Raw genomic sequence first — 25,343 nt, 5'->3', positions numbered from 1 at the left:
CTTCGGCCCACCTTCCCTGTGGCGACATCTTGCCAAGTGTTATGGCAGGATGAGAACCAGGATCCACCAGTCCTGTGATAAGGAGAAAGGAAGATCCCGCTGGAAGGAAATGAGCATCAGACTCCCACTCTGAACCTGGGGTCAGGGCTGGGCTCAGCCCTCCCAGGCAGCCCTGCTGGTGCCCTGAGATGGACCTGCAGGAACCACCTGTGGAGCCCGCCTGCCTGGGAGAGCCCACTCGGGTTGGCAGTGGACGCAATGCCGCCCCATGACTAGGCAGTGGTTGTCCCAGGACTGGGAAGCTCCAAGCTCTGGACAAGCGGTGGTCAGGAGGTGACTGGGCAGAAGCGGCTGTTGCCAGCATCTCTGATCTCCCTTTACCCCTCACCAGAGTCCCTCTGGGGGGTCCACTGTGCTCCAGCACAGTCTACCTTGTGGAGGGACCTGGGCAGGACACCGGGTCAGGACGAGGGGTGAACCACCTCATGTAGAAAAACAGTCCAGCCGGGCAGTTGTGTGATCCCAGCAGCTCAGGAGGCTGAGACAGGAGGCTTGCAAGTTCAAAGCCAGTCTCAGCAACTTGGCGAGGTCCTACGAAGCTCAGTGAGACCCTAAGTGGGGTGTGGCTCAGTGGCTGAGCGCCTCTGGGTTCAGTCGTTGGTACTAAAAGAGAAGGAAAAGCGAAGTCATCTTGGATTGAGGAGCTGCACTGGAACTGGGGGCCTCCGGGCCAGCGTGGCCACGGCGTGGGGCCAACACGGAAGACACGGAGCCCGGGGAGAAACGTGCCACCAGGAGAGGCTGACACACAGCACAGCACTGAGAACGACGGCAGGCGCGGACAGCGCGGGCCTCCCCTGGCTGGCGAGTCCACTGTTGGTATAAACATGCTGTGTGGAGACAGGCGCGTTGTCCAGAGCCGGAGACAAAGCTTAGGAGACGACCAGAAGCCAACCACGGTCAGAGCACAGGACAACGGCTTAGGCCACTCTCGGACCTCGGCTGAGAGCGGACGTGGGCGACCAGGCTGCTGTGAAATGTCGCCAGGGGGCTCAGCCCACTCCCCCTGGAGTCCAGGGTCAGCAGGGGTGAGAGGCACCACACCTGGCACAGGAGCACAGGGCGGGGACTCAATGTTCAGTGTTTTTAAAATTATTTCTTAGTTTTATTATTCAAGTAAAAAAAAAAAATAGCAGTGAATTTAGAGATTACAACAGAAAAAAAATGAACAAAAGAAAGTTAAAAAATAGAAATAATAAAATAATTTAAAAACTGAAAAATAATTTAAATTTTTTAAATCCAAAAGGCAGTTCCTTAAACATAAAATAGCATAAAATCAAACATTCTGGAAAATTTAGACAGAAAAGTAAAAAAGCATGTATGTCCAGGATAAGGGATCGAGAGCAAGTGAGCATTCAGGGCACAACTGAGAGTGTAGGCAAGGGCAGAGAAGAAGAGTAGAGAGTGGGGGAAGGAGGGGATGTGGAGAAGAGCAGGAAAGATGGGAAAGAGGAGGAGGGGAGGGGAGGGGGAGAGGGAGGGGAGGGGGAGGGGGAGGGGAGGGGAGGGGGAGGGGAGGGGAGGGGAGGGGGAGGGGAGGGCAGGGAGGGGAAGGTAGGGGGAGAGGGAGGGGAGGGGGGGGGGAGGGCAGGGGAGGGGAAGGTAGGGGGGAGAGGGAGGGGGGAGAGGGAGGGGAGGGGAGGGGAGGGGAAGGAAGGAGGAGGGAGGAGAGGGAGGATTGGCAGGAACTCGGGCACCCAAGCATCTCAGGGTTGGCTGTTGAGAGGGCACGTCTCTCGGTCTCTTGGTGCAGAGACGCAGACTGGAGGTGACTCGTAACACGAACCCCACCCTGGAGCACACGGGCTTCCAGAAGACCCACTGGCCCCTTGGCCAGGAGGCGCCCAAGCAGAGGAGCTTGAGCTGTGTGTTGCCGCCTGTCCCCTAACACACTTCCACTCAAGATCTTCCTGAGGCTGGTGGTCCAGAGGGCCCCAAGGGGACGCTGCCCACCCGTGGACGTTCACTGTACACTGCACAGTGTTGGCAGTGTGGTGTGGAAGGGGCCAGGTGGCAGGGTCCATGGGAAGAAGGGCGCCGCAAAGGACCTCACTGTGGTGGGGTCCAGCATGTGGAGGCCTGAGGGGCCAGTGACAGAGCTGGGGGCTCTCTGTGGCCCTGTGGGCCTGGAAGGACCCTGGGGGTGGGCTGTACCCTTCCCAAAGCCCAGACAGGCCCGACCAGGGGGGTAAGCTGCAGGCCCTGCTTGGTGGCTGCAGAGGCCAGGAGGAGAGCCGTGGGTCAGGTCAGCAGCAGACCAGATTTGGGACAGCTGGAGCAGGGCTGCAGGGAGGTGGGGGTGAGAGGGTCTGCGGTGGGGGCAGCTGTCCCACCCTGACCACTCGTGGTGAGACCTGGAGCACCTGTGAGAGGGGGAGGTGTGTAGCCTGGGGTGTAGCCTGGCGACTGAGAAGGGCTGGAGCACACTGCACCTGCATCCACCTCACACCCGGCCGCCCATGGCCTCCCCAGCCCCAGACTCTCTCAGAGCCCTGGCTCCACTACCTTTCTCTCATGCTGCCTGTCCACCAAGTCCCAGAGAAGAGGAAGTGCTGAGCTCTTAGGCCCCAGGTCTTTCACGCACATACCGCACAGCAGGCTTTTCAAAAATCCGTTCTACGAGGGGCAATTCACAGGCAGTAAATGGCCCCCACGGAAGCACGGGCTTAAATACGCTCAGATGGACCACGGTCAGGCAGGACGGTCAGGCGGGATGGCTCCGCTGGCCCTGAGGCCCAGCCCCTCCCCCTGCCTCAGGCCAGCACTCGCCAGTTCCTGCCAGGGCAGAGTCCTCTCCCGTGGCCTAGGCCTGCCTGGGGCGCCTCCCCAGGCAGCAGCAAGCACGGGGCGTGTTTATCCCTCACCTCCTAACGTCCGTCAGGGTCCAGCAGGTTCCTGGCGACCACAGGTAGATGGGCCACAGCATGTGCACGTGCTTCCACCACTGAGCAGTGCCGGGGGGCTCTGCACACGGCAGGCCGTTTACACTCTCAGGGCTGCTCCACATCCAGCGGGGGTCCTGGGGCCCCTGGATCCTTGATGACCAGTGACTTGATATCAGGCATATTTCCACATGCTTTTTGGTCATTTGCATATCTGTTAGTCTTTTCAAAACTTTTGCTTATTTTTAAACTGGATTCTCTCTTGTTCCTGAGTCGCCAGGGTTATTCACACGTTCTGGACACAAGCCCTGTACCAGGGTTGTGGTCGTGAGTGTGGCCTTTCTCCCAGTGCCCTGCCTGTTCTCCACTCCCTGGCGTCCTCCCGGGAGCAGAGTCCAGTTCTTAGTGCAGTCTGGACTGGAAATGCTTCCCCGTGTGGATCTGCCTCCTGCCCAAGGCTGGGAGAGGTGTCCTGTTTTCACCCACAGCTCACGGTGACGGTTGGGATGCTGTGTTCCCCACAGGCCTGAGTATTGAAGGCTGGTTCCCCCAGGACTGCATGCAGGGGGTGGCAAGACTTTTGAAAGGTGTGGCCTATGGGGAGGTGGAGGTCGCGGGGTGGGACTAGGAGGAGACTGGGGGACCTGGTCTTTCTGGCTTCCGTTTCCTGTAGCGAGGTGAGAAGTTTGACATGCTGCACACTCCCCCATGAAGAGCTGCCACAGGCCAAGAGGGCAACAGGCAAGTAACATTAAGACCTTCAACGCTGAGCCAAAGTAGACCTTTCCTCCCTACGAGCTGACTACCTCAGGCATTTTCTTAGTGTGGAAAGCAGACTCACGTACCCACCACCAGTAGAACTTTGTGTTGATGGAAAGCATGCACATCCGCACTGCCCAGCATGTAGCCACCAGCTCTGTGTAGCTAGCAAGCACTAAAAATGTGGCCATAATTGAATTTTTAACTCAATTAATTTACATAGCCACATGTAGCTAATGGCTACCATACTAAATAGCGTATAACCGAAGTTTTAGAGTTTTAGCTTTTAATGTAGGTCTACAATCCATTTCAAGTTGGGTGTTTGTGGATAGGTACGTAACAAAGGTCAATGTTCTGTTGTTCTTTTTTCTGGGGTGCTGAGGAGGGGTCCTGGGGTCCTGTGCATGCCAGGCCAGTGCTCTGCCACTGAGCTGCATCTGTCCCAGCTGATGTGCATCTGTGTGGACATCAGTTGTTCTGGACGGCAGTGTCCAGCCGGGTCACGGGGCACCTTCATGGACGTGCGGGTGCCTGTTTCTGGAAGTGGTTCTTGTACTTTGTGTGAGAACCCCCACCCCATCAATGGCTCTTCTTACTCAAAATAGTTGTGGCTGCGGTGGGTCCTTCAGATTTCCCTGTCCATTTGAATCAGCTTCTGGTTTCCATAAAGTAAGAAGCCTGATGAGATTCAGACTGGATTGCTTTGAATCTGTCATTCGGGGGAGATCTCACCTTAACGAGCCTTCCAACCCACGAACAAGGTATCTGCCCAATTTATTTAGATGCTCATTCTCTCATTCATGCTTTGTCATCTTCAGTATAGAAGACACGCATGCCTCTAATAGATTCCCAGGCATTATACATTCTCGGTGTTACAGCGAATGGTTGAACTTTCCCCATTATCTGCTTCTGGTGTTTCCACATGAACTTGCGCCATTGCTGAGTCAATTGGTCGTTTCTGACAGCTCTGTCGCAGTCGGGCACACAGTCCTGCCTCCTGTGAGCAGGATGCTCTGCTCCTCCGCCCAGCCCTGCTTCTTTCTTCCTGATCACTTGGCTCTCGGGTGCCTCATTCCCTGCCTAGCAGTTGCTAGTCAATAAGAATGTCACCTGCAGGATTCTTAAACAGCTCTTCTGCAACCAGGGTCCACCAGCTCCGTGGAGGCCCTCTCTGACCAGGATGCGTGGGTGGCTGGCACTCACTGCATGCAGGAGAGAAGGCTGGAGCCAATTCTGACTTCCTGTTCCTTGAGGGATTCCAGAGGGGCGACCCTCCAAATCCACCTTGCCCTGGCCTTTTCTGCCCGGGGGGCTGTGTGGAACACCTCCTACTGTTGTCTGGTCTGAGTCTGAGCAGCCTCATTGTGATTCCAGAGAGGTACTGGCTTTCCCTTTCTCCTCTCCTTGGATTGCACTCCGCACCCAGGGTTCTGTGAACGTCTGATTTGAGTGCTGGTGCTGGCCCAGCAGGGCATCGAGCCCAGAGTTGCCAGAGGGGCTGGTGCCCACAGGAGGCACTCAGGCTGCTGTGGAAGGAGCTCTGCTCCAGGCGAGGGTTCAGTCCAGGCGTTGGAGACAGGCTTCCAGAGAAGAGGACAGAGGAGGGCACCATCCTGGACAGGGCCCCGCTGCTGAGCCCTGGAGAGGCTGGGGCTTGCTGGCAGAGCTGAGGTCCTGCTAAACCATCAGGTGGGCGAGCAGGCACTGAGCCTCTGCCTCCACTCGGCTGCTGTGGGCCTCAGGGACTTCAGGGTGTGGGAGGAGGGGACGGTGGGGCCCTCACTGACAGGGCAGGGCCCCACTGCTCCCTCCTGCTGTTCTCAAGGCATCCGTACCCACGTGGAGGGGGCTGCTGAGGGGCCAGACTCCAAGCACACCTGGCCTGCCTGGCTCTGCTTGGACCTGGTCCTTCTGGAGCCCAGCTCAGTCTGACCACCAGCGCCCCCCCCCCGTGTGGGAGAGGCAGTGGAGCCCAGGACGGGAAAAAGTGGAAAAGGCTGGCTTGGTGCCGAGAGGGAAAGTGCAGAGGCCATGGCCCCCTGTGCCCAAGGTCAGCACTCTCCCTAGGGAGACTCAAGCAGAATTCACCACTGGGAACAGATGCACAGTGCTGCTGAGAAACCAAGAGTGGGAAACAACTCAGAAGTCCTCAATCAGCCTTGGCTGTGCATGGCAGCACCGGGTCAAGGAAATACTGGGAGCCACCCAACACTGGTCCCTGATGTCCACACGTGGCACGCCTGTGCACATGTGCATGTCTGGGTTTTGGGCTTCTTGTTCAGGGAAGGCCCTGGTTCAGACTGGGGACATCAGGGCTCCTCTACCAGAATACCCCTGTTTCCAAAGCATGCCAGGGCTGTTTTCTGCCCAGGGCTGCTGCTGCTGCTGAAGGAAGCAGGCTCCTGGGGGAGCCGTGAAATTGTGGAAAGACATTTGCAGGGACTTCCCTGTGGTGGATGAGGTTTGTGCAGAACCAGGCGGCCGGGACGTTGGTCGGGAACACTCTGGACTTTGGGAGCCCAAATTGAACACAGTTGCCGTGCTCCCTGGTGGGAGTGGGCACTGTAGGGGAACTCCTCTGTTTCTCATCCACCTGGACCAGTTCATGGTGGGACTGAGTATTCCTGATGGCCCTGGGTGGTGGGCAGCTATGCTTGGTGGGGGCCACCACCAAGGTCCCTCCAGGTTGGCCTGAAGCTGGGCATTGTTGGGTTAGGTGCAGAACCCACCTGAACACCTGTGGGTGGGGAGAAGGGCCCCTGGGCCTGCAGAGTCTGGGCATCACCCCTCCAGCTGTTGCTGCCCAGGAACCAGTCCTTGCTGCTCTCCCCACGTGCGAACTGTTAGACCCAGGAGGCCTCCTGCAGCTTTCCTTTGCCTCAGCAGCTGGCTCCTCACAGCTCGCAATGACTCCCACCAAGACTGCACACCCATCCCCACCACTGTGGGAGCCACACGTCCTGATGCCGGCTGTAGAGCCTCCTGAAGCCAACACCTGGGGCCTGGACAGTTCTTGGAAGACCTCCCATCCCCAGGAGTGGCCTGTCCTTCCTCCATGACAACTGGCCTCAGGTGCTGTTGCTCACCGTGGATCCCTCCACTCCCAGCCCACTTGGTGGGGCTGGCTCCTGTAGGAATCCCAGGCCTTGTGGGAGACTTGCAGCACGACTCAAGACAGCCAAGACAGCCTCCCTTGCGTAAGTTGCGGAGTCTCGCGGCTCCATACAGCTGGAGACAGTGGGAGAGCTTCTGTGGGCTCTGCATGCTGCGCTTGCCTGGGTGCTGACCCCTTCCTGCCTATGGGTCAGACTGGGTGGGTGCCATCAGGGCTCTGTGCTAAGCCCCATGGGGGGCACTGACCTGTGCTGCCTGGTCTAGCAGTCCATCCTGCTCAGAGGGCCACGCTGCCCTGCCTTCCAGGTTCCCTGTGCTGCTCACACATAGGAAGGGTGGATCCTATGGAGTTTTGCACTTCAGTCTGTCTGCAGGTGTGTGGGGACTGCACACGCCAGGGTGCTGGTGGCTACTTGCAGCTCTCCCTAAAATTCTGAGCTATCTCAGCGCCTACTCTCAAGTTGCAACCTGTTTTAAGTTATTGGATATTTGTTCCTGTTTTCCACACGTAGGGACCAATGGATGGGAACAAGGCTGGCTGAAACATATGGCCATTGAGTGCAAGGACCCATGCAGGCTTCTAGGCATGGGGCTGGGCGGGACAGAGGGCCTATGGGACTCTGCACACTAGGTCAGGAGGGTGTCCAAGTCAACCACATATGACAGAGGGAAGGGCAGGGGCATTTTAAGGGGTTCACTACAATTCCTGAGCTGCCATGGAGCTGCTTCCCACTGCCTCACCCTGTGGAGCACAGCCTGGGCACCCCAATGCCCTGGATTCAGGGGTGGAGTTCCCTGTGCAGTGCCTGGTGGCAAGCACCCTTACATGTACCACTGAGGGCCAAGTCCACAAGCGTGGGCAGTCATAGGCTGGGAAGGGCCGTGCTGGTTGGGAAACCATGGGAGTCCACAACAGGGAACCTTGAGTTAGTACAGGTGGCCCCACCTCCCCTCAGTTCTGTCCCCAGACTCCCTGGTCATTCTTCTGTCTTTGTTGGCTCTCCCTTTGCCTCTCGGCTTTGCTTCCCCCGTCATGGGCACAGGCAAGGGGCGTTCAGCCAAACCCAGGGCCCAGGAGGGCATCCTGCAGCCCACAACGTTATGTGAGCCACGGAGGGCGGCCCAACGACCCTTCCATCTCAGGTCCTGCCCCAGTAACAAATCCTTGCTGGTTCAAGGTGAGACTGAGGATGGATGGGGTGTTGGGACGCAACGGTGCCGGGGCGTTGCTTCTCAGGCTGGTACTGGCAGCACGGCTTGGCAGTCCGCCGCCAGGCCAGCGCCCTGGTCCCTGGACTGGGGTTTTAGGCCGGCGGGGAGCGAACGTTTTTAAATGTGCCTGAAAGAAAGCGCCCAAGAACCTTTCCTCACCAGCGCAGACAGGGGCCTGGGGCGGTTCACCAAGGGCCTCGGTCCTCAAGGTCCGGCGAGGGTCAGGGTCGGGTCCGGGGAGGGGCCTCGGTCGGTAACCAAGGCCCGGCGGTCGCGGTTGGGGAGAGGGCGGGGAGCGACGCTCGGGTCCTTCCAGACAGGTCCAGGGCGTCGCTGCGAGCTGCGACCAAGGCCAGGCGCCGGCCGGGTAGGGGCACCAGGAGGCTGGCGGCTGGGAATGGGGGCGCAGAGGCTGGTGGGCGGAGGGCAGAGGGTCGCACGTAAGAGGTGGGGAGAGTGCGGGAGAGGGCGAGGTGGGGGGCAGGGACTGGGATCGGGCCGGGGCCGAGAGAGCGGGGACCGCAGGGGACGAGGTGCAGAGCAGCGGGGGGCGAGGAGAACGAGGGGTGGAGACCTAGGGGCTGGGGACGCGCTGGCTAGGAGCGGACGCGCAGCGGGGGACGCAGCCGCACGAGGAGCCGCATGACCCCGCTGGGGGCTCGAGGCGCGGTCTGGAAAGCGCGTGCGCACACCCCCGCGTGGGCGTGGCTGGCCATGGGCGCCTGCGACTCCCAGGGGACGCTCCTGCGGCTGCGCACCGCCACAGGCCCCGCCCCTGGGCGTGGCCAAGGAGCTGGTCCCGCCCACCGGCCGTCCCGCGCTCCCCGCGTGGCATTGTAGGAGCTGTAGTTTGCGCGTCCTCGTGCGCGGGACCCGGAGCGTCGCCGCCGCCCAACCCAGGTACCTGCCTGCGGGGCGCGCTGCCAGGGGCGCGGGCCAGGTCTGTGGAGGACCGGGAGTCCGTGGGTGAGCTCGGGCCGCGGTCTGTGGGATGCCAGAAGTCCCTGAATGAGTGCCTGGCGCGGGCCAAGGTCGGTGGGGTACCAGGGGTCCTGGGTGAGTGCGGAGTGCGGGCCAGGGTCTGTGTGGTGCCCGGAGTCCCTTGGTGAGTGCAGGGTGCGGGTCGTGGCCTGCGGGGTGCCAGGGGTCCCATGTGAGTGCGGGGCGCGGGCCGGGGTCTGGCAGCATTCCAGGAGAACCTGGGTGAGGGCTGCGACCCGGGTCTGCGTAGTGTCAAGGGTCGCTTGGGGAGTGAGCGGTGTGTGCCGGGGCCTCAGTGTTTGCGCCAGGTTAAGATGCAGTGGGCTGCGTGCTTGCGCCCAGTGTGCGTGGTCCCTGAACCTCTGGTAACTTCGAGCCAGTCTGTCTGGTGGGGACTGGGAGCGCCCACTCCCGTTTCCCTATCCTCTCCAAGTGCCAAGGAGAAAGCGCACGCACCCGCCCCGATGCGGGTGCCATTGCCCCTATGCACGTGGTGCGTGCCGGCAGGAGCCTGCCACCCACACTCTGGCCCTGGCGCGCCTCCAACCCTTTTGTAGTCACACCGCCCGGAGGTTGTAGGTAGAGCTCAAACAACTTCCCTTTGAAGCGGATCTTGGCAAGGTTTTAGCAGGGAACAGGAGGTGTCTCCAGGTTGGACAGGGACCTGAGAACCTTTCCTGAGAGGGTCTCCAGTGTATCTACAACAGGAAACGTCTTCCCACCGTCCCTGTCCCAGTCCCATGGAGAGCTCCTAGGGAGGCTGAGGTTGACCCGGGCACATACTGCGATTTCAGGGAATTTTTGACCACCCAGTCTTCCTGGTCAGGACACCAGTCAGAACCTAACCTGCCTTAGCGTCCAGAATTCATCTACAGGAAGCTGTTTCTCAGCACTGCGTAGTGAAGCTAGGATAAAGTCCTCCAAGGTGTCTGCTGCTCCACCCTGTAAAGAAGTGTGGTTATTGCCCGCTCACCCACTTCTTCCTCCCCTAGAGCCTAGATGGACTCAGCAGAATGTAGGCCCCTCTGGCCCAGTGAAGCTGCCTGGGTGCTGCGGAGGCCTTTAGTCCAGATGTTATGATTGTTTGTGCTGGCAGCTGAGAAACCATGCTGAGGGCCCAGCGTTCAGGAATGCTGAACTCATCACCGCAGTCCTCCAGGAGGACTTCTTCAGTTGCCTGCAAGAGTCTGGAAGTTGCATGGGCTGGGCTGGGGCCAGGGCACAGGGGATCTGGACTCAGCCCTGCCACCTGCTACCATGAGCCTCCATGGTTTCTGAGACTCTACATGCCTGATGGGCTCACCAGCTCTCCTGGAGGCAGCTCCAGCCTGTTAGGAAGAGGCGTCTGTGGCTCTGCCGTGGAGAGCAGAGGACTCTGAGTTGCCAGTTAGCTGTCCTGCGTGGGAGGTTGTGATAGCCTTCAGTGGAGTGGAATGGACTAGCAGGGAAAATGGACTACGGGGACCAGCCTTATTGCTGAGACATTGGCTGACTTGGGTCCCCACTCAGGGGATGGCCTGGGGAGGGCTGCGCTGGCCTCTTGTCCTGGCTGCTGACTAATAGGCTTGAGGGGCCCTGCCCTTGGTGCGAAAGTCTGCGCAGGTAAACAAGAGTTTGGACCCATAGAGCTTGGCATTGTCCGTCGGGGGCCAGTGTAAAAGTGGATTTCACTTGGACTTTTGGCCCCTCTTCCGTGTGACAGCTCTTGCTCCTGGGGCAGGGCTGAGCCCCTCCCCTGGCCAGTGGCCTGCCCCAGCCTGCCTCTCAGTCATGCTGTCCACCAGCACAGTAGGTGCTGGAGTCGGCAGCCCCAGCTTCCAGACTGAGCTAACGCTTTTGGAAGTGTGCATGGTAGTGCCCCCCGCTTCAGGTGCCCTTGCAGCGCACTCTGGGCTCAGAGAGGGTGGTCCAGGGCTGTGGCGCGGGGAGAGCCTTGTGTTGAGGGAGGGTTGACTCAGGGAAGCGTCAAGGAGGCGCTGTCCGCAGGCACCTGGTTGGCATGAGAGCTGGTGGAAGTGAAGGTCCTCTTGGTACAGATAAGCCGCTTCGCCCAGAGTGGCTCCCCTGCCCCAGCAGAGAGGAGCCTGGGAGCGTCCCGGACTCCCTGGGCTCCCCGAGGGGCTTGGGGAGCAGGACGGGAGCCTGCATTCCTGAGGGCATGCCTGTCCTTCCTGTGTGCGCCCTACCAGGAAGTTGGTCCTGGGTCAGCTGGGGCTTCTCTGCTGAGCAGTGGTGAAGTCCAGGTGGAGGCACAGTGCCTTGCAAGGGGGACGCCAGCCAGGGGCCTGGGCTGTAGATGGGGACCTCGAAATGTGTGCATGCCACAGAGCCCAGCCTGTGAGGGACATGCTGGCCCCTTAGCAATTATGTGCTACAAGAACAGAGGTGACCCAGGCCTCTGCCCGCCTCCTGAGCCTTCAGGATTTTGGAGTCCCCCCACTCTACTGCAGCAGTGTCTCCAGATGGCAGGGAGGGGGCTGGAAGGATGGGGCAGAGCTTACAGGAGGCAGCTTTGGGTCCAATCAGACAGGCCCTTTGGGCAGCCACCCGCTCTGTCCTCCAGGTACCTGCAGACCCTGGCACAGGCCAGCTCTGTGTTCATAGGACTGCCTGTCCATTACCTGGGTGGGTCCTTGCCATTTGTATTTTTCCTCATTTTCTTCATAACCCTGGAGGACAAGCTGGCTGTCCACTCCAGGGGCCATGGTGTTATCTGAGCATCAGTCAGGATGGGCCCGCTTCAGCAGATACAGCAGTCCTGGAAGTTCACATGGCTTCTCTCCAGGTAGGGCCAGGAGTCCTGAGACGCCTGTCCTCTCCAGGTGTGGTGGGTGGCCTGCTCTGGCTTCTCTGTGGGACATGTTGAAGGGCCACTGTAGGCTACACCCATGGTTCTAGATGGACCTGAGGGGCAGGTGCTTAGTGAACTCTCACCATAGCTCAAGACAGGAGTTGACTTAGCTTTGTCAAAATATCTGACCACAATACCCAACAAGAACGACTTAGGAGGAAAAGTTTGTTTTGGCTGAGGGTTCAGAGGTTAAGCTCATGGGGGGCTGACTCCATCGTTCTGGGCCCAAGGTGAGGCAGGACATCGCCATGTGGGATTCAGACAGCCAGGAAGCAGGGGGTGGGGTAGGGGCCGCAGGGAAGAGGCCCACCTGCCTGCAGTGACCCCCAGGAGGTCCATTCGGACTGGGATGGACTGAGTAGGTGACAGCTGTCATGTCCTGTCACCTCACCTCCTGACCCTCCTGCATCGACAGGAGCTTTGGGGACGCCTCACACCCCTCCAGGCTGGAGCTGTTAGGAGCCGGGACTGTGGAAATAAAAGGAGTGTGACCCCAATTCCCAGCAGACACCAAATGAGGAGCAGTGCCACCCTGTGAGAGCTGGGCCTTCCTGGCTCCCACCCCTTCTCCACTGTTCCCGAGGCTCCCGGGGAGGCTGGGAAGAGTGAGGCCAAGGAATGGGCCTCCATGTTTATTCAGCTGAAGCTGGGGCCTGTGCTCTGCTCCCCGGGCAGTCTGTCCTCTGGTGCTGGGGAGGATCCTGAATAGCCCCCTGCCTGGCTGCTTGTTTTCCTCTGGCCCTTTGAGAATGTGGCTCCTGTCCCAGGCCCTGTCACTTCCGGGGCCGCTGCTGGCTCTCATGGTCCCCATGCCTCCCCAGCCATCCTCCTGACCTGGAACTCTCTGGAATCCTTGCAGCCGCTTGGCCCCAGCCCTCCCTCTGGCAGCCCCCACAAATAGGCCACCAGCCCCTGCCTTTTTTAGGGGTTATTCTCCCTTGTCACAGACAGGAGGAGCGCACTGGGACTTCAGATGGAGGGTCATGACAACTCTGCACGTTTGGCCCACCAGGGCCCTGGGACGGGGGGTGCCCCAGAGTGGGTCCCTGCAGGTCACCTCACTTTCCTGGGCCTCTGTTGCATGGAGGGGGCTCAGGAGGCATCTCCAGCCTAAGAGGCATCCAGGCCCCAGGGTCCAGCTGCCAGGAATCTGGATCCCCAAATCTGGTGCCACATCTGTGGAGCTTTCACTGCACCTCAGACAAGGCCCTCCGGAGACCCTCTGTGGACACCTTACCACCTAGGCAGGCTGTGGGGAAAGCCGGCATTGTCCACCCACTGAGTCCAAGCAGAAGGGATGGGTGGTCAGTGTGGCCAGTCCTACCTGCCTCCCTGTGCTTCTGCCTCTGCTTCCTGCTTCAGCAGTGGGGGTCTTGTGCAGGCCAGTCCCCAGGAGGGAGGTCACCTGACGGACCAGAGTGGTGGCCGCAGGAGTGGCTTGCTGGAGTGCCCCCTCTTGACCTGTCCTCATGGCAGCCTACTGCTTACCACGCGGGAAGCCCACGGCTCTGGGCGTGGAGGTGTGGACGTCAGCACAAGTCATGGGCACCTGGGGTCTGGGCCATTGGAGGTGGCTTCTGCCCTGCTAGGACATTAGTGTCTGAGCCACGTTCTCATCCCCAGCAATGGGTGGAGCCCTTGTCCTGGACAGAATCAGGAAGGTGAAGACACCCAAGAGGACAGAGTCCTCACATGTGCCCTATCCATCCATCCAAAGTGCCCGGCCCGTGCTGCAAGGCCACCTCCAGGGACGGCAGGCTGAACAGGCCCACCTGCCACTGGACCAGGTTGCCTGTTGTCTGGGATGTCAGATCCGCTTCCCTGATCTTTCTTCTGGCTGCTTCTCTAGTGATGCTGGGGTCCCTGAACTCCTCCGGCCTCTGGTCGTCTGCGTCCCTCCCTCTGCCTGTTTTGCCCGCAGCTGCCCTTGGCCCCAGCAGGGGTGGCTGGCTGCCCATGGTGTGGCCTCATGCTCGCTCGGTGTCCCAGCAGAGAGCTCTTCTTCTGTGGCTACCTTGGATGCCACTTGGGCAGCAGCTCGTGTGGGACACTGGTGCAGTGACCACTGCCAGTGCCAGCTGCCAGAGCCAGCCATCCCAGAAGACTCGTCACTTGAGACCTGTGGGTCAGGGAGGCATGTCCAGCCCGGCAGCCTTGACCACACACTGCCAAGCACTGAAATGGATCTGGTGTGCCCCAAAGCCCTGAATTTTAAACGTCATCCATCTGGTAACTAAGTGCATTGGTTTGCTGGTTTTGATTAGCCTCAGAGTCCCCTGTGGCTGGAGCTCCTGTCTGTGGTCCTCAGTTGGTGGTCCAGGCCATGGAGTGGGGCCTTGGACCCTGCCTGATGCCTGGGAGGAGGAGCCCTGGACTGAGACTTCTGGGGAGGAGGGGGTGCGCAGGCTCTTGCCAGGCCACCTGACTCGGTTCTTCCTTCCAGGTGTGTTGCCTCCAGTGCCCACCAGGGCTGAGCGTGGGCCTGGGCAGCATGGTGCCCTCCAGCCAGGTGGCAGAGAAGGAGGCACCCGAGGAACCAGGACCTGGCTGTGAGCTCCAGTCGTGGCGGTGCCTGGTGTTCTACCTCTGCTTCTACGGCTTCATGGCGCAGATGCGGCCAGGGGAGAGCTTCATCACGCCCTACCTCCTGGGGCCCGAGAAAAACTTCACCCCGGAGCAGGCACGTGGGTGTGGGCTGTGGGGGCACGGCCCACACGGGGCAGGGGAGCAAGGGGCTCTCTGACCATAAGCAGCAGAGGGTGGAGAAGGTAAGTGGCTGCGTGAACTCACGGGGCCGAGAGCCCTGGGCTGGGTCTTGTGCCCACCTTCCCGCAGCAGGCCCTGTTATGGGGAGAGTCCTGCTCTGACTCGGTAACAAGCCAGGTAAGAAGTGTCCTGGGTTCTCAGAGAGGAGCACGGATCTGCTTTTGGGGTCCAGGGAAGAGTGCCTCCACCCTGCCAGGCCCCTCATCCACCATCCTGGTGAAGCCCCTGTCTAGCCAGGTGGGTACCTGCCTCTAGCAGGGAGGCAGCAGGTATCCGCCTGGAGGTTATGGAAGGAATGTCCTTTCCCTTGGCCAGGAGCACACAGGAGCTGTGGAAACCTGTTAGGAGCTTCTGTGCAGACTGGCCCAGGCGCCTGGGTTGCACAGCACTGGGCTCATTTCCTCCTGGAACCTTCAACTGCATGCTGTGTGAAGCATGGGCAGCCCTCACCCGCCCACCTGCACACGGAGCCTGCAGACAGCTCCTCTGCTCTCCACAGGTCGTTACTGACAGGACAGCTGTGAATGTCAGTAGGACAGAAGGCTGTGGCAGAGATGTCCACAGCCTGCCTTCCTGCCTCACACCACACCGATGGTGCCAAAGCAGACTGCAAATGCCGGCCGTTCCAGGAGGCCTCCAAGTCCTTGGGTCTGTGGTCATGGTCTTTGCCCTCTGGCCCCATATCCAGTCCTCTGTTCTCAGCCCCTCTGGCTGCAGGGACTGAGCAACCCTGTGCTTGCTGAGCCTGGATCCACAAGTTCACATAAGTGGTGTCCTAATGAGGAGTCTTTTGGACCCTGCCTCCTGCCCATCTGACGGGGACGTTCAAAGCTGGTCCCACCTGTGTCTTGCCTGCAGTTGAACCACAAGCCATTTCTCCAGTGCTTCACAGTGTGGGGAAGAGCTTCTGCTTTGGGTGCAGGAGTTTATCAGAATCCTTGGGATGCAAGGGACATTCTGGGATCCTAGGGAGGGGCCCTGGACAGTTTCCTGGCTCACTTGTCTGGACCTTGCCTCCTGCAGCGTGCCATGGGCTCATGTGTCCTGGCCTGGGGCCCGTGGCTTGCCACCAGCCTCCTGAGGCAGAGAGAAAGTGCAGGGGTCCATTAATTCAGGTGAAGGCCCCTGGCCACCTCCTCCAGACCCCCTCCACCTGGCCTTCCCACGTCGGTGCCGGGCGCAGGCCTGGGCTCAACCTGTGGGCAGGGCCTGAACTGCTGCCTAGCCGCCCTCCCTGCCACCTTCCCTCCTTTTCCCCCTCGGTCCCACCCCCAGTGTCCTCTGTAACCTAACCTGCTGTCTTCCCTTGCCCCACCCTTCCCTCTGGAAGGACTGAGGTGGCTTGTCCTCCTTTGTCCACCCTTCCCTTCTGGAAAGATGGAGGTGGCCCAGGTGGGTGTGCCTTCTGCCCATAGTGCTGTTTTTCATATTGTATTTAGGAAGAAACCAAACCTAATTTTGAGTCCAGTAAAAACAAGTCAGATCAGATTACTGTGATCTGGGATTAATGAGGGGTTTTCGGTGGTAATTGCTGCTTCCTGTGGACAGCCACTGCCTCCTGCTGACTGCCTGGGGTCAGCAGTTTCTTTGGCTGCAGGCTCTCCAGTTCCCAGGTTCCCCTGGCATCCTGAGTGGACAGGAGGGTCCTGAGTGCAGGGAGGCGTGGGGCCTTTGCAGCCTGGTGGCAAGGCAGCCAGCGCTGCGGGAAGTGGTCAGCAGGGATCACGGGCAGGGTGGGCCCCTGCTTGGTCGCCCGTGCACTTAGCAGAGTGCTCCTGCCTGTCGCAGGTGACCAACGAGGTCGTCCCGGTGCTGCCCTACTCCTACCTGGCCGTGCTGGTGCCGGTCTTCCTGCTCACTGACTACCTGCGCTACAAGCCGGTGCTGCTGCTGCAGGGCCTGAGCTTCGTGTGCGTGTGGCTGCTGCTGCTGCTGGGCCACTCCGTGTGGCACATGCAGCTTATGGAGGTCTTCTTCAGCATTACCATGGCCGCCCGCATTGCCTACTCCTCCTACATCTTCTCCCTGGTGCACCCCGCACGCTACCAGCGCATGGCCAGCTACTCGAGGACCGCGGTGCTGCTGGGCGTCTTCACCAGCTCTGTGCTGGGCCAGCTGCTCGTCACTGTGGGCCAGATGTCCTTCTCCACGCTCAACTGCATCACCCTGGCCTTCCTCGCCTTCAGCCTGGTTCTGGCCCTCTTCCTGAAGCGTCCCAAGCGCAGCCTCTTCTTCAACCGCAGTGCGCCTGCACACGGAGCCTCGCCCCGCGAGCTGGACCAGATGCACCCCAGCCCGGACCAGCCTGTGCGCGGGAAGCTGGGACGTGTCCTGGGCGCCTGCAGGGACTCCTTCCTGGTGCACATGTTACAGGAGCTGCTGAGCAGTGTGCGGCGGCCACAGTTGCGCCTATGGTCCCTCTGGTGGATCTTCAATTCTGCCGGCTACTACCTGATAGTCTACTACGTGCACATCCTGTGGAACGTGGTGCATCCCACCAAAGACAGCACGCAGGTCTACAATGGCGCGGCCGACGCCGCCTCCACACTGCTAGGTATGTGGAGCCCTGGCATGGCCAGCCCCCCACCCAAACCCAGTATGGCGGGCACCCCACCCGACGCCAGCTGCCTCCCCGCCCCTGGAAGCAGCCTGCACAGCCTGCGCCTCCCCAGCCCCTCCCTGGCCTCCCTTTGCTCCACCTGGCCTAGTGTGGCACTTGTCCCCAGGTGCCATCACATCCTTTGCTGCGGGCTTTGTGAGTATCCGCTGGGCCCTGTGGTCGAAGGCGGTCATCGCGAGCGTCACGGCCACGCAGGCTGGGCTGATCTTCCTCATGTACAGCACCCACAACATCTGGCTCTGCTACGCGGCCTTTGTGCTCTTCCGCGGTGCCTACCAGTTCCTCGTGCCCATCGCCACGTGAGTGGGCTGGGGAGGGGCTGCTGGAAGGTTCTGCGGGGGCACCACATGTGCCAACGGGCAGTAAGGGCAGGTGCACAGGTGGCTGAGGCCCGCCACCGCCCTCTGGCTCCCCGCCAGCCCCCTGGGGGGCCCCTGCACCACCCCTTGCCCAGACCTTCTAGGTGCGTCTCTGAAGCCCCCGGGCACTCTCACCAGCTGCCCTCTCCAGAACCTACTCCCCACGCCAGGCACTCATGTGTACACGCCAGAGCTGAATGACAGGTGCACACGTCACATGCCACGTGGTCACGTGTGCATGCTCACGCTGCACACAAGGTCTGCCTCCTGGTCTCCCACTCCCCAGCCCTCCCTTCCCAGGGCTGCCCAGCCTCCCTCCCCCCACACTGCCAGCACCGGCACCCTGCCCGGGGAGTGCCCTGCGCTGCCTCTGGGGGGTGTGGGCCTGCACCGAGCTCTCTGCCCTCTGCACAGGAGCCTGGGCTCTCCTGGAAGCTGGGATCAAACCCAGTGTCTTTTCTCTCCCATCCTGACCACACTGGTGGTACGCCTCCCTAGGCAGTGGCCACTGTCCCCACACCTGCCTTCTCCCTGGGAGACTTGCCCAGCTCCTCTGTCCTCTTAGCCCTGCCCCAGCCTGTGGAGGCCCACTGTGTTTCTGAGGCAGGGCTCGCCTCTGCTGCCTGTCCACACTTTGGACAGGGCACTAGGCATGTGCTGGTGTGGCCAACCCCTGCTGTTAGGCATGCCCAAAGTGCCCAGCAAACCACGAAGGCTGCAGGCCCGCTGGCTGGCTTCCGATTTGGTGCAGGAAGCAGACGGGGGCCAGGCATCGTGTGGGCACCGTGCTGTGCAGCACACCAGGCCTTGGAGCCCGTGGCGCCCACTTCTCTGGGAATGTCCAGGTCACCCTGGGCAGTAGCCAGCTGGGTGACGGGTGAGGTCAGTTCCTTAGCTGCTTGTGATGACAGTGCCACGGTGGCTTCCTGTCTGCACTTTCCTTTCACATCCTGATGGTGGCCCGCAGGTGGCCTCCTGCAGGGGAAGTCCAGGTGAGAGGACTGAAAGGGGCTTCTGGGAAAAATGGTAGATCCCCTGCAGCCTGTCCCTGCAGGCTTGTCCTTGGTGGTGCCAGCCCTTAACCTGCAGGCTTTGTCTTGGCTTTTTGAGACTGCCTCTCTGGGCTGTGGATTTGGTGGGCTTTTTTTTTTTTTGTACCAGGGATTGAACCCAGGGCCCTACCTGCTGAGCCACATCCCCAGCCCTTTTTTGTTTTTTATTTTAAGACAGGTTCTCCTAAGTTGCTTAGAGCCCTGCTAAGTTGCTGAGGTTGGCTTTGGACTCGGTCCTCCTGCCTCTGCCTCTGCCTCCCAAGCCCATTTTGTATGTTTGACCCCTCCTGCTGGAACATTCCTGTACCCGGTTTATTTGGGGTGTGCCGATACCGGTCCCCCCAGGGTTGCTGTTTGCTCTGGTTCCACTGTGGTGGCCACTCACGCCACCAGTGTGGGCAGTCCCCAGTGGACCTGCTTTCCTGGGCCACCGCTCCTGTGTTCTCTGCTTGGCACTTTGGGGTTCTCTTCCTGACCCTAGTGTCCCCTGTTCACCAGCCCCTCTTTTGTTGTTCTTTTTGAAGGTTCTTGGACATTTTATTTGGGTGAACTCTAGAACATTTTTGTCCAGTTCTTTCTTCTGAGGAAAGCGCTTGGGGAATCTCATCAGGGCTGCATTCGGAGGTCCCTTTCTTTGGGGCACCAGAGGCCTGGAGAACTGCTTCTCCCCTGGGAGGAGGGCCTTCCCTCTTCAGGAGCAAGGCCTGCGTGTCACCAGGACGCCTTTTCCTCCTCTGATGAGCTTTGCCTTGCTTGCTGCTTGTCCACCGCTTTCCCTGCCCCTTGTCCTAATTCCCTGAGGTCCAGAGGAAGAGACCTTCCTGCACTTTCCTCGGCTCCTAGGACGACTTCCTGAGTGTTTTGTAGGAGGTTCTGTAGACATCTTCCTGCACCTGCATTTGTGCGGTGCCCATCCTGGGTGGAGGATGTGGCTCCCTGGCGGCTGAGGGGGCCTGCGTGCTGCTCCTGAGCTGGGTCTGCGGGGCTGCTGACTGGTGGCAGGGGCTCTGCCCGCAGGGGAGGGGCTGGGGCGGGACTGCTCCTGGGAGCCCTCTAGCTGTGGGCAGGGCTGGAGGGTACCGTAGACGTACTGCAGGCCTTGCTGTGCCCTTGCTGTGCCCTTGCTGTGTCCCTGGAGGCAAGACTGGGGGCAGCCTGTGCGTCTTGGATGGTGCTTGTGTCTGTGGCAGGGCCGGGCAGAGCTGGGGAGATTGGGAATGGGCATCTTGAGCAGCTTGGGGTGGGGCCTGCGGGCAGGCAGGGTGGGGCTTGATGGCCTGCATCTGGATTGGGTGGTCCGGTGGACCTGGGTGGTTCTTGTGCCTGGGAGCACGCTGGGACTCCGCCCGCTGCGTCTGGGCCGAGCTGGCCCCGCTCTTGCTTCCTGGCCTCCCAGCTCGTCTGACCTTGGCCCGCTCTTCTGCCCAGTTTTCACATCGCATCCTCCCTGTCCAAAGAGCTCTGCGCCCTGGTCTTTGGGGTCAACACGTTCCTCGCCACCATTCTCAAGACCTCCATCACGCTCGTCGTATCCAACAAGCGGGGCCTGCACCTCTCAGTAAATTGTCAGGTGAGCCCCGTTTCACCTGGTCCTGCTTGGGGCCTTCTCGGGAGGGAAGCCGTTGGGGTCCTGGGGGAGCCTGCCTGGGGTGTGCAGAGGTCCATGCTCCAGCAAGAAGTGAGAAAGGTGGACTGGGACGTGCTTCTCCAGGGGGCTTTGGGCAGGATGACTGAGTCACTGTTTAGCCTAGGTTTTCCTGGTTTCCAGGTAGATCTGTGGGGCTCCCTGCTGCTAGGCCTCCAGGGAGCCCTGGCCTGCCCTTGTGCATTCCCAGGCTGACCTTGTCCCCAGGCCTGTTGGTGCAGCCCTGCCCCTTCTTCTCATTCTCAGCCTGTGCTGTCTGACCTGGTGCCCTCCAGCCTTGGTTGGAATGACCCTCCTCTGGGTGCTCCCTGCAAGGGGAGCTGAGCAGAGCGGCTGACGTGCGCTGGCCGCTCCAAGTGCCTCTTCTTTTCCCACCCCTGGGTGGGAGGTGCTGGGCCAGGTGAGGGCTGTAGATGATGCTGTGGGCTGAGTGTGTCTAAGGTGGTCTTAGCTAGCGCTGAACGTCCCCAGTTTCCTTGAATAGGTTTATAATTGTACACACAAGCCTGTGGCCCTGAGAGTTAACTCAGGCGTAGTGTGAGGTTTAGAGCAAGGTTCACACCTGTGGCCTGAGTGTGTGCACCTGTGCTGCAGCATGGTTTGTTGAGACTTGACTGTCCTCACTGAACTGCTTCTGCACCTTTGTCAGAAGTTCAGCATGCCTGAGTGAGTCTGCTTCTGAGTTCTTTATGCTGTTCTCTTCTGCTGAGCTGTGTGTTTGCTGACTTTCCACCAACAGCTTACTGTCTCTGTTACAGAGCTTAATTGTAGGTTTTGAAATTGATGAGACTGACAACTCAACTTGAGTCCTCCAATTTTATTTGTTTTTTTATTTTCCTAAGATTATAGCTTCTTTGTAGTTCTGTGTACATTTTAAGAGTACTGTCTTTACAAAAATTCTTGCTGGGATTTTGTTAGGAATTTTACTAAGCAAACCTCAGTTTCAGGAAAGCTGACATCTTTATATTGAGTCTTTCTGTCCATGAACATGGTACACCTCTCCATCTTTTTAGATCTTTGATTCCTTTAACCATTTTGGTTTATAGCATTCAAATATAGAGTGCTGAACATGTTAAATTTATACTTCAAGTTTTTCATTTTGGGGGGAACAATTGTAAATGAAACTGTATTTAACATTTTGATGTCTACATTAGTGTACTGGGGCTGGTGCTTTAAACAGGAGAAATGTTTTTTCTCAGGTTTGGAGATGGGAAGTCCAAAATCCAGGTGTCTCAGGCTGGTCCTCCAGAGGCCTCGCTCCTTGGCCCACAGGTGGTGGTGTCTGCCTGTGCCCTCACGCGGCCTTTTCTCTGTGTGGGTATCCGTGGTGTCTGGCTCCTATAAGGACCACAGTCGTTCTGAATCAGGGCCCATCCTAACGTCTCACTGAGAAGACGACCCTTTTCCCAGTGGAGGCATCAGGGGTTTGGGCTTCAACAAGGGGATTTGGGGGAGGGGCACAGTGCGGCCAGAACAGTGCCGTCATGTTCCTGGCTGGTGTGCAGTGACGTGGATGTTGGTGTGTTCATTCCCTATCCTGGAGTCTTGCTGAGCTCTTGTTTCCTTTTCTGCTTGCCTTAGACTTACTTTGCTCTTCTTTCCCAGGTTCCCCTCTCTGACCAGTGAATATTTCTAAGTGTCACTTGTCTCCAAGTGTTATCTTTCTGTTATTAGTTTTTTCTTATTCTGTGGTGATCAGAAAACATACGGTATGATTTGAGTGCTTCTAAGTCTGTTGCGACAGAACACTGTCTGTTTTGGTATGTGCTTTGCGGTTTCCTGGGAAGAATGTGTGCCTGCTGTGACTTGCCTCTGAGCCTGCAAACAGTCCCCTGGCTGACGGTGTTGATCTTCTACCCGTCCTTGAGGACTCCATCTGTCCTGTGAGCGGGAGGCTGCTGAACTCTCCAGGGATGACCAGATCCGCCTGGCCCTCCTCCCACTCTCCGTGCTTGTGGCTCTAGTGGGCTGCACAGGCACTTGGTGTGCCTGCGACTGCACCTTCTGTCGCCACATCTCTGGCCGCTGTCTCTGCTCTGGAGTCTGCCTGCCCTCAGGCCAGCCACCTGCTTCCGCGCCAGCGTGGGCACGAGGTGGCCTCTCCCCTCTCTCCTGGCCTGCTGTCTCCGGTACCTGAATGGGTTCTTGCAGAAGCAGGGAATCGAGTCCTGTTTAGATCCATTCTGCTGACCTCTGCCTGCACTAGGTGGGCCTGGGCCGTTTACATTTAATGTAATGATACACCTGTTAGCGCTCAAGTCTGGTGTCCCCGTTTCCATTTCCCCTTTTTTCTGCTTTTAGCTTCTGTTTTCTTTTTGAGACTTTGGATGTGTTACTTGCACATTCTCTTGAATCTCTTTGCCCCGTTTGTCTCTCGTCTCTGAGTGTTTGGGTGGCTCTGTTGGTTGCTGGTGTCGCCTTGTGGGGTGTGTGCAGCACGGAGCTTCGCGGGGAAAGCCTTGCTGTCATGCGCCTTCCCTTGCTCGCCCAGCGGTTGTCTTCTCGCCACCAGCCCAAGGCAGACACTGTGCCCTGCAGGTCCCTGCCTGCCTGCTGGGCTCTCTCCCTCCGGTTCAGGATCCCCTGTCGTTCTTTCGTTATTCGCGTAGGCCTGCTGGCGGCACGTTCTCGTGGTTTTGTTCTCCTGAGCCTGTCCTGGCCTCTCCTCTGGTCCTTTGGTCTCCCTTGCTCCTCTGCTGAGGTGCCTGCTTCCTCGCTGGTCTCTGGTGCACGTCTGCTACTCACTGAAGCTTTGAGGGCTGTGTGGACGTGGCAGACCTGCCACCTTGGTCTGTGTCTAGCGGTCTTCGCTCAGCATGCGCTGTGGTGACTGAGTGCCAGGTGTGGAGCCTGGCTCCCTGACGGGGCTCCGCAGGAGAGCTGGGGTGTGCAGCTGGCAGGGGGTCCGTTCCCCCCGGGCCACGTGACACCTCCTCACTGCTGGGCGCGGCAGGGGGGGTCCCAGCTTCCCGTGGTTCTTCCGGGCCCTGGGGCTGGCATGCTCGTGACTGCTGGGTGGTTCCAAGTCCAGGCCCTCCTCAGGGCCTCCTCTGATGCCCCCCAGTGTGTGTGGGCATGCCTGGTCATCACTGGGTGGGCTGAGTCCAGGCCCCTGTGTGACCCTGCTGACTTCCGGGGTTGCGCCCCACCCTGGGGTCCTCCTTGATCCTGGCGTGGGCAGTGGGGTTGGCAGGAGCAGAGCGCTCTTCAGGAGGCTTCCCGCCCACTCCTGGTCCTTCGGTCCTTCCTTCCTGTGTCCATCAGCGTCTCTAGGAGCTGCTTCTCCAGTTCCAGAATATGTGGGGCAGAGAGACAAACCCAGCAGCTTGCCACCACGTGGCCATGGCCCAGGCGTGGCCCAGGCGTTGCCCAGGCCTGGCCCGTCTGCCCACGTGCTCTGAGGAGCGAGGAGTCTTGGGGTTGGGGGAGGGACAGGGAGAGGGTCCGCTTGGGAGCTGAGTGCCGATACTGGGGGCGCTGGAGGCCCACCTGCTGGTGCTGAGACCCCTCTGCCTCCTGACCCGCAGTACCTCCGGCCGGGGTCCAGTCCCCCGGTGTCCTAGGGACACGGAGGAGACACTTCTGCAGCTGGTCCGGCTCTTCCAGCCGTCACTGTGAGGCTTCCCCTCTGAGCTGGAGCCGGGGCTCGCGCTGGTGGACGGGCTCTGCCGAGGGAAGGTTCTGTGCTGCAGGTGTTGTCCTGGAGGCCTCTGGTAGCCCTGGGAGCTCAGTCCCACAGCGCCAGAGCCTGTGGTGGCCAGGCGGGGGCAGCGGGCGCCTGCAGCCTGCTCTGGGCTGGCCGCTGGCTGGGGCACGTGGGCTTGCATGCTGACCTGCGCCTCTGTTCCAGTTTCACATCTACTTCGTGTACTTCCTGGTGCTGTCCATCATCTACTTCTCAGGGGCCGCGCTGGACGGCCTGCGGCACTTCCAGCGGGGCTGCCACCAGCCCCTGCCCTTACAAGAGCTGAGGAGCCCCTCGGAGGAGAAGGCTGTGCAGGCGCAGAGCATCCAGCAGGACCAGGGCCTCCTTCAGCCCCTGGAGGACAGCACGGAGGACAGCCTTGGGACCTCGGGGCCTGTGGCCAAGGCCTGACACGGCCTGACCTCCCTGTAGGTTCTGATGGAGCAGCCCCTCTCAGGACCCTGTCCCCACAGGCCGACGTGGCCAGCAGCACCGGCAGACTCGCGGCATGCAGGCGTGACCTTGCCTGTGGGAGCCCTCTGCAGGGCCTGGGGGCCCACTGTGGGCGGCCCGCCTTAGCTGCTGGCGGCCTCTGACCCCCGACCCCTCGGCCCTGTGTCGCACTCTGCTGGTAGCCGGAGCCTGCCAAGGACTCTCAGGGTAGCTGCCTGGCTGAGGCCCGCACCTTGGGCCACTGTGGGACTGGACTGCAGTTGCTTGCTGAGGTCCACCAGGCCTCTCTGCCTGCACCCACTGGGAGGCTGGGGGCAGATCCTGTGTCCCTGGGGCTGGTGAGCTGGCCCCCTGGCCTGGCCCTCTTTAACTGTGACACGTCCGTCGTCCTGGGTGCGTGCATTTTGGACGACGCGTGTTACACACATGTGAAGTGAGGAACCCCATCTGGCTTCTCTGATGTGTGAGGAGCTGGTCTCGGGGGTGACAGAACACCCCAGCAGACGGAGCAGCGGCTTGGCGCCCCAGTGGGTCCTTCCCACCAGGGCTTCACCAGGGCCCTTGACTCTTCCCTCCATTCCTGCAGTAGGTTAGTACTGACCTGAGTGAAGGGGCAGCTTGGAGCTGCTCATACGCTTTGGACAGCCCAGAGAGGACTGGACAGGCAGCCTTGCTGTGAGCTGGGCTTGTTGGAGCAACAGGACCTGCCTTTTTGGGGAGGCATGGGTGGCCTCAGGCCTCAGCCGTGTTGTCCCTCTGTGACGGATGGGTCTGTTGTGAGTACTCCCCAAATAAACCTTGAACCCAAGCATGGCGGCTGTTGACTCCAGGCCCCGGCAGGCCAGGAACGCAATCCAGCATCTCCACTTGGCAGACCAGGGACCCTCTCAGTGCCCACAGGCGA

The 25,343-nt window shown here is 59.9% G+C and overlaps 1 protein-coding gene across 9 annotated transcripts; it reads left to right on the top strand.

The window, feature by feature from the left end:
• Positions 1-6,878: 6,878 nt before the first annotated feature.
• Positions 6,879-25,265, top strand: Slc19a1 (solute carrier family 19 member 1). 9 transcript variants are annotated; one of them, XM_047564042.1, is made up of 6 exons: positions 6,879-6,898; positions 14,303-14,539; positions 16,414-17,179; positions 17,352-17,544; positions 20,085-20,226; positions 24,152-25,265. In XM_047564042.1, the coding sequence occupies exons 2-6, from the start codon at positions 14,351-14,353 to the stop codon at positions 24,395-24,397; spliced, it is 1,536 nt and encodes a 511-aa protein (XP_047419998.1). In that variant the 5' UTR covers positions 6,879-6,898; positions 14,303-14,350; the 3' UTR covers positions 24,398-25,265. The 9 variants fall into 9 exon arrangements, with proteins under 9 accessions (XP_047419998.1, XP_047419995.1, XP_047420001.1 ...); XM_047564039.1 differs by lacking the exon at positions 6,879-6,898 and adding an exon at positions 7,794-7,993; XM_047564045.1 differs by lacking the exon at positions 6,879-6,898 and adding an exon at positions 8,217-8,236.
• The last annotated feature ends 78 nt before the right edge of the window (positions 25,266-25,343 follow it).

Source organism: Sciurus carolinensis, chromosome 9 (assembly GCF_902686445.1).
Source record: "Sciurus carolinensis chromosome 9, mSciCar1.2, whole genome shotgun sequence".
In the NCBI taxonomy this organism is placed as follows: domain Eukaryota; kingdom Metazoa; phylum Chordata; class Mammalia; order Rodentia; family Sciuridae; genus Sciurus; species Sciurus carolinensis.
The sequence above is the reverse complement of the archived record's forward strand: the minus strand, read 5'-3'. Positions and strand labels throughout refer to the sequence as shown.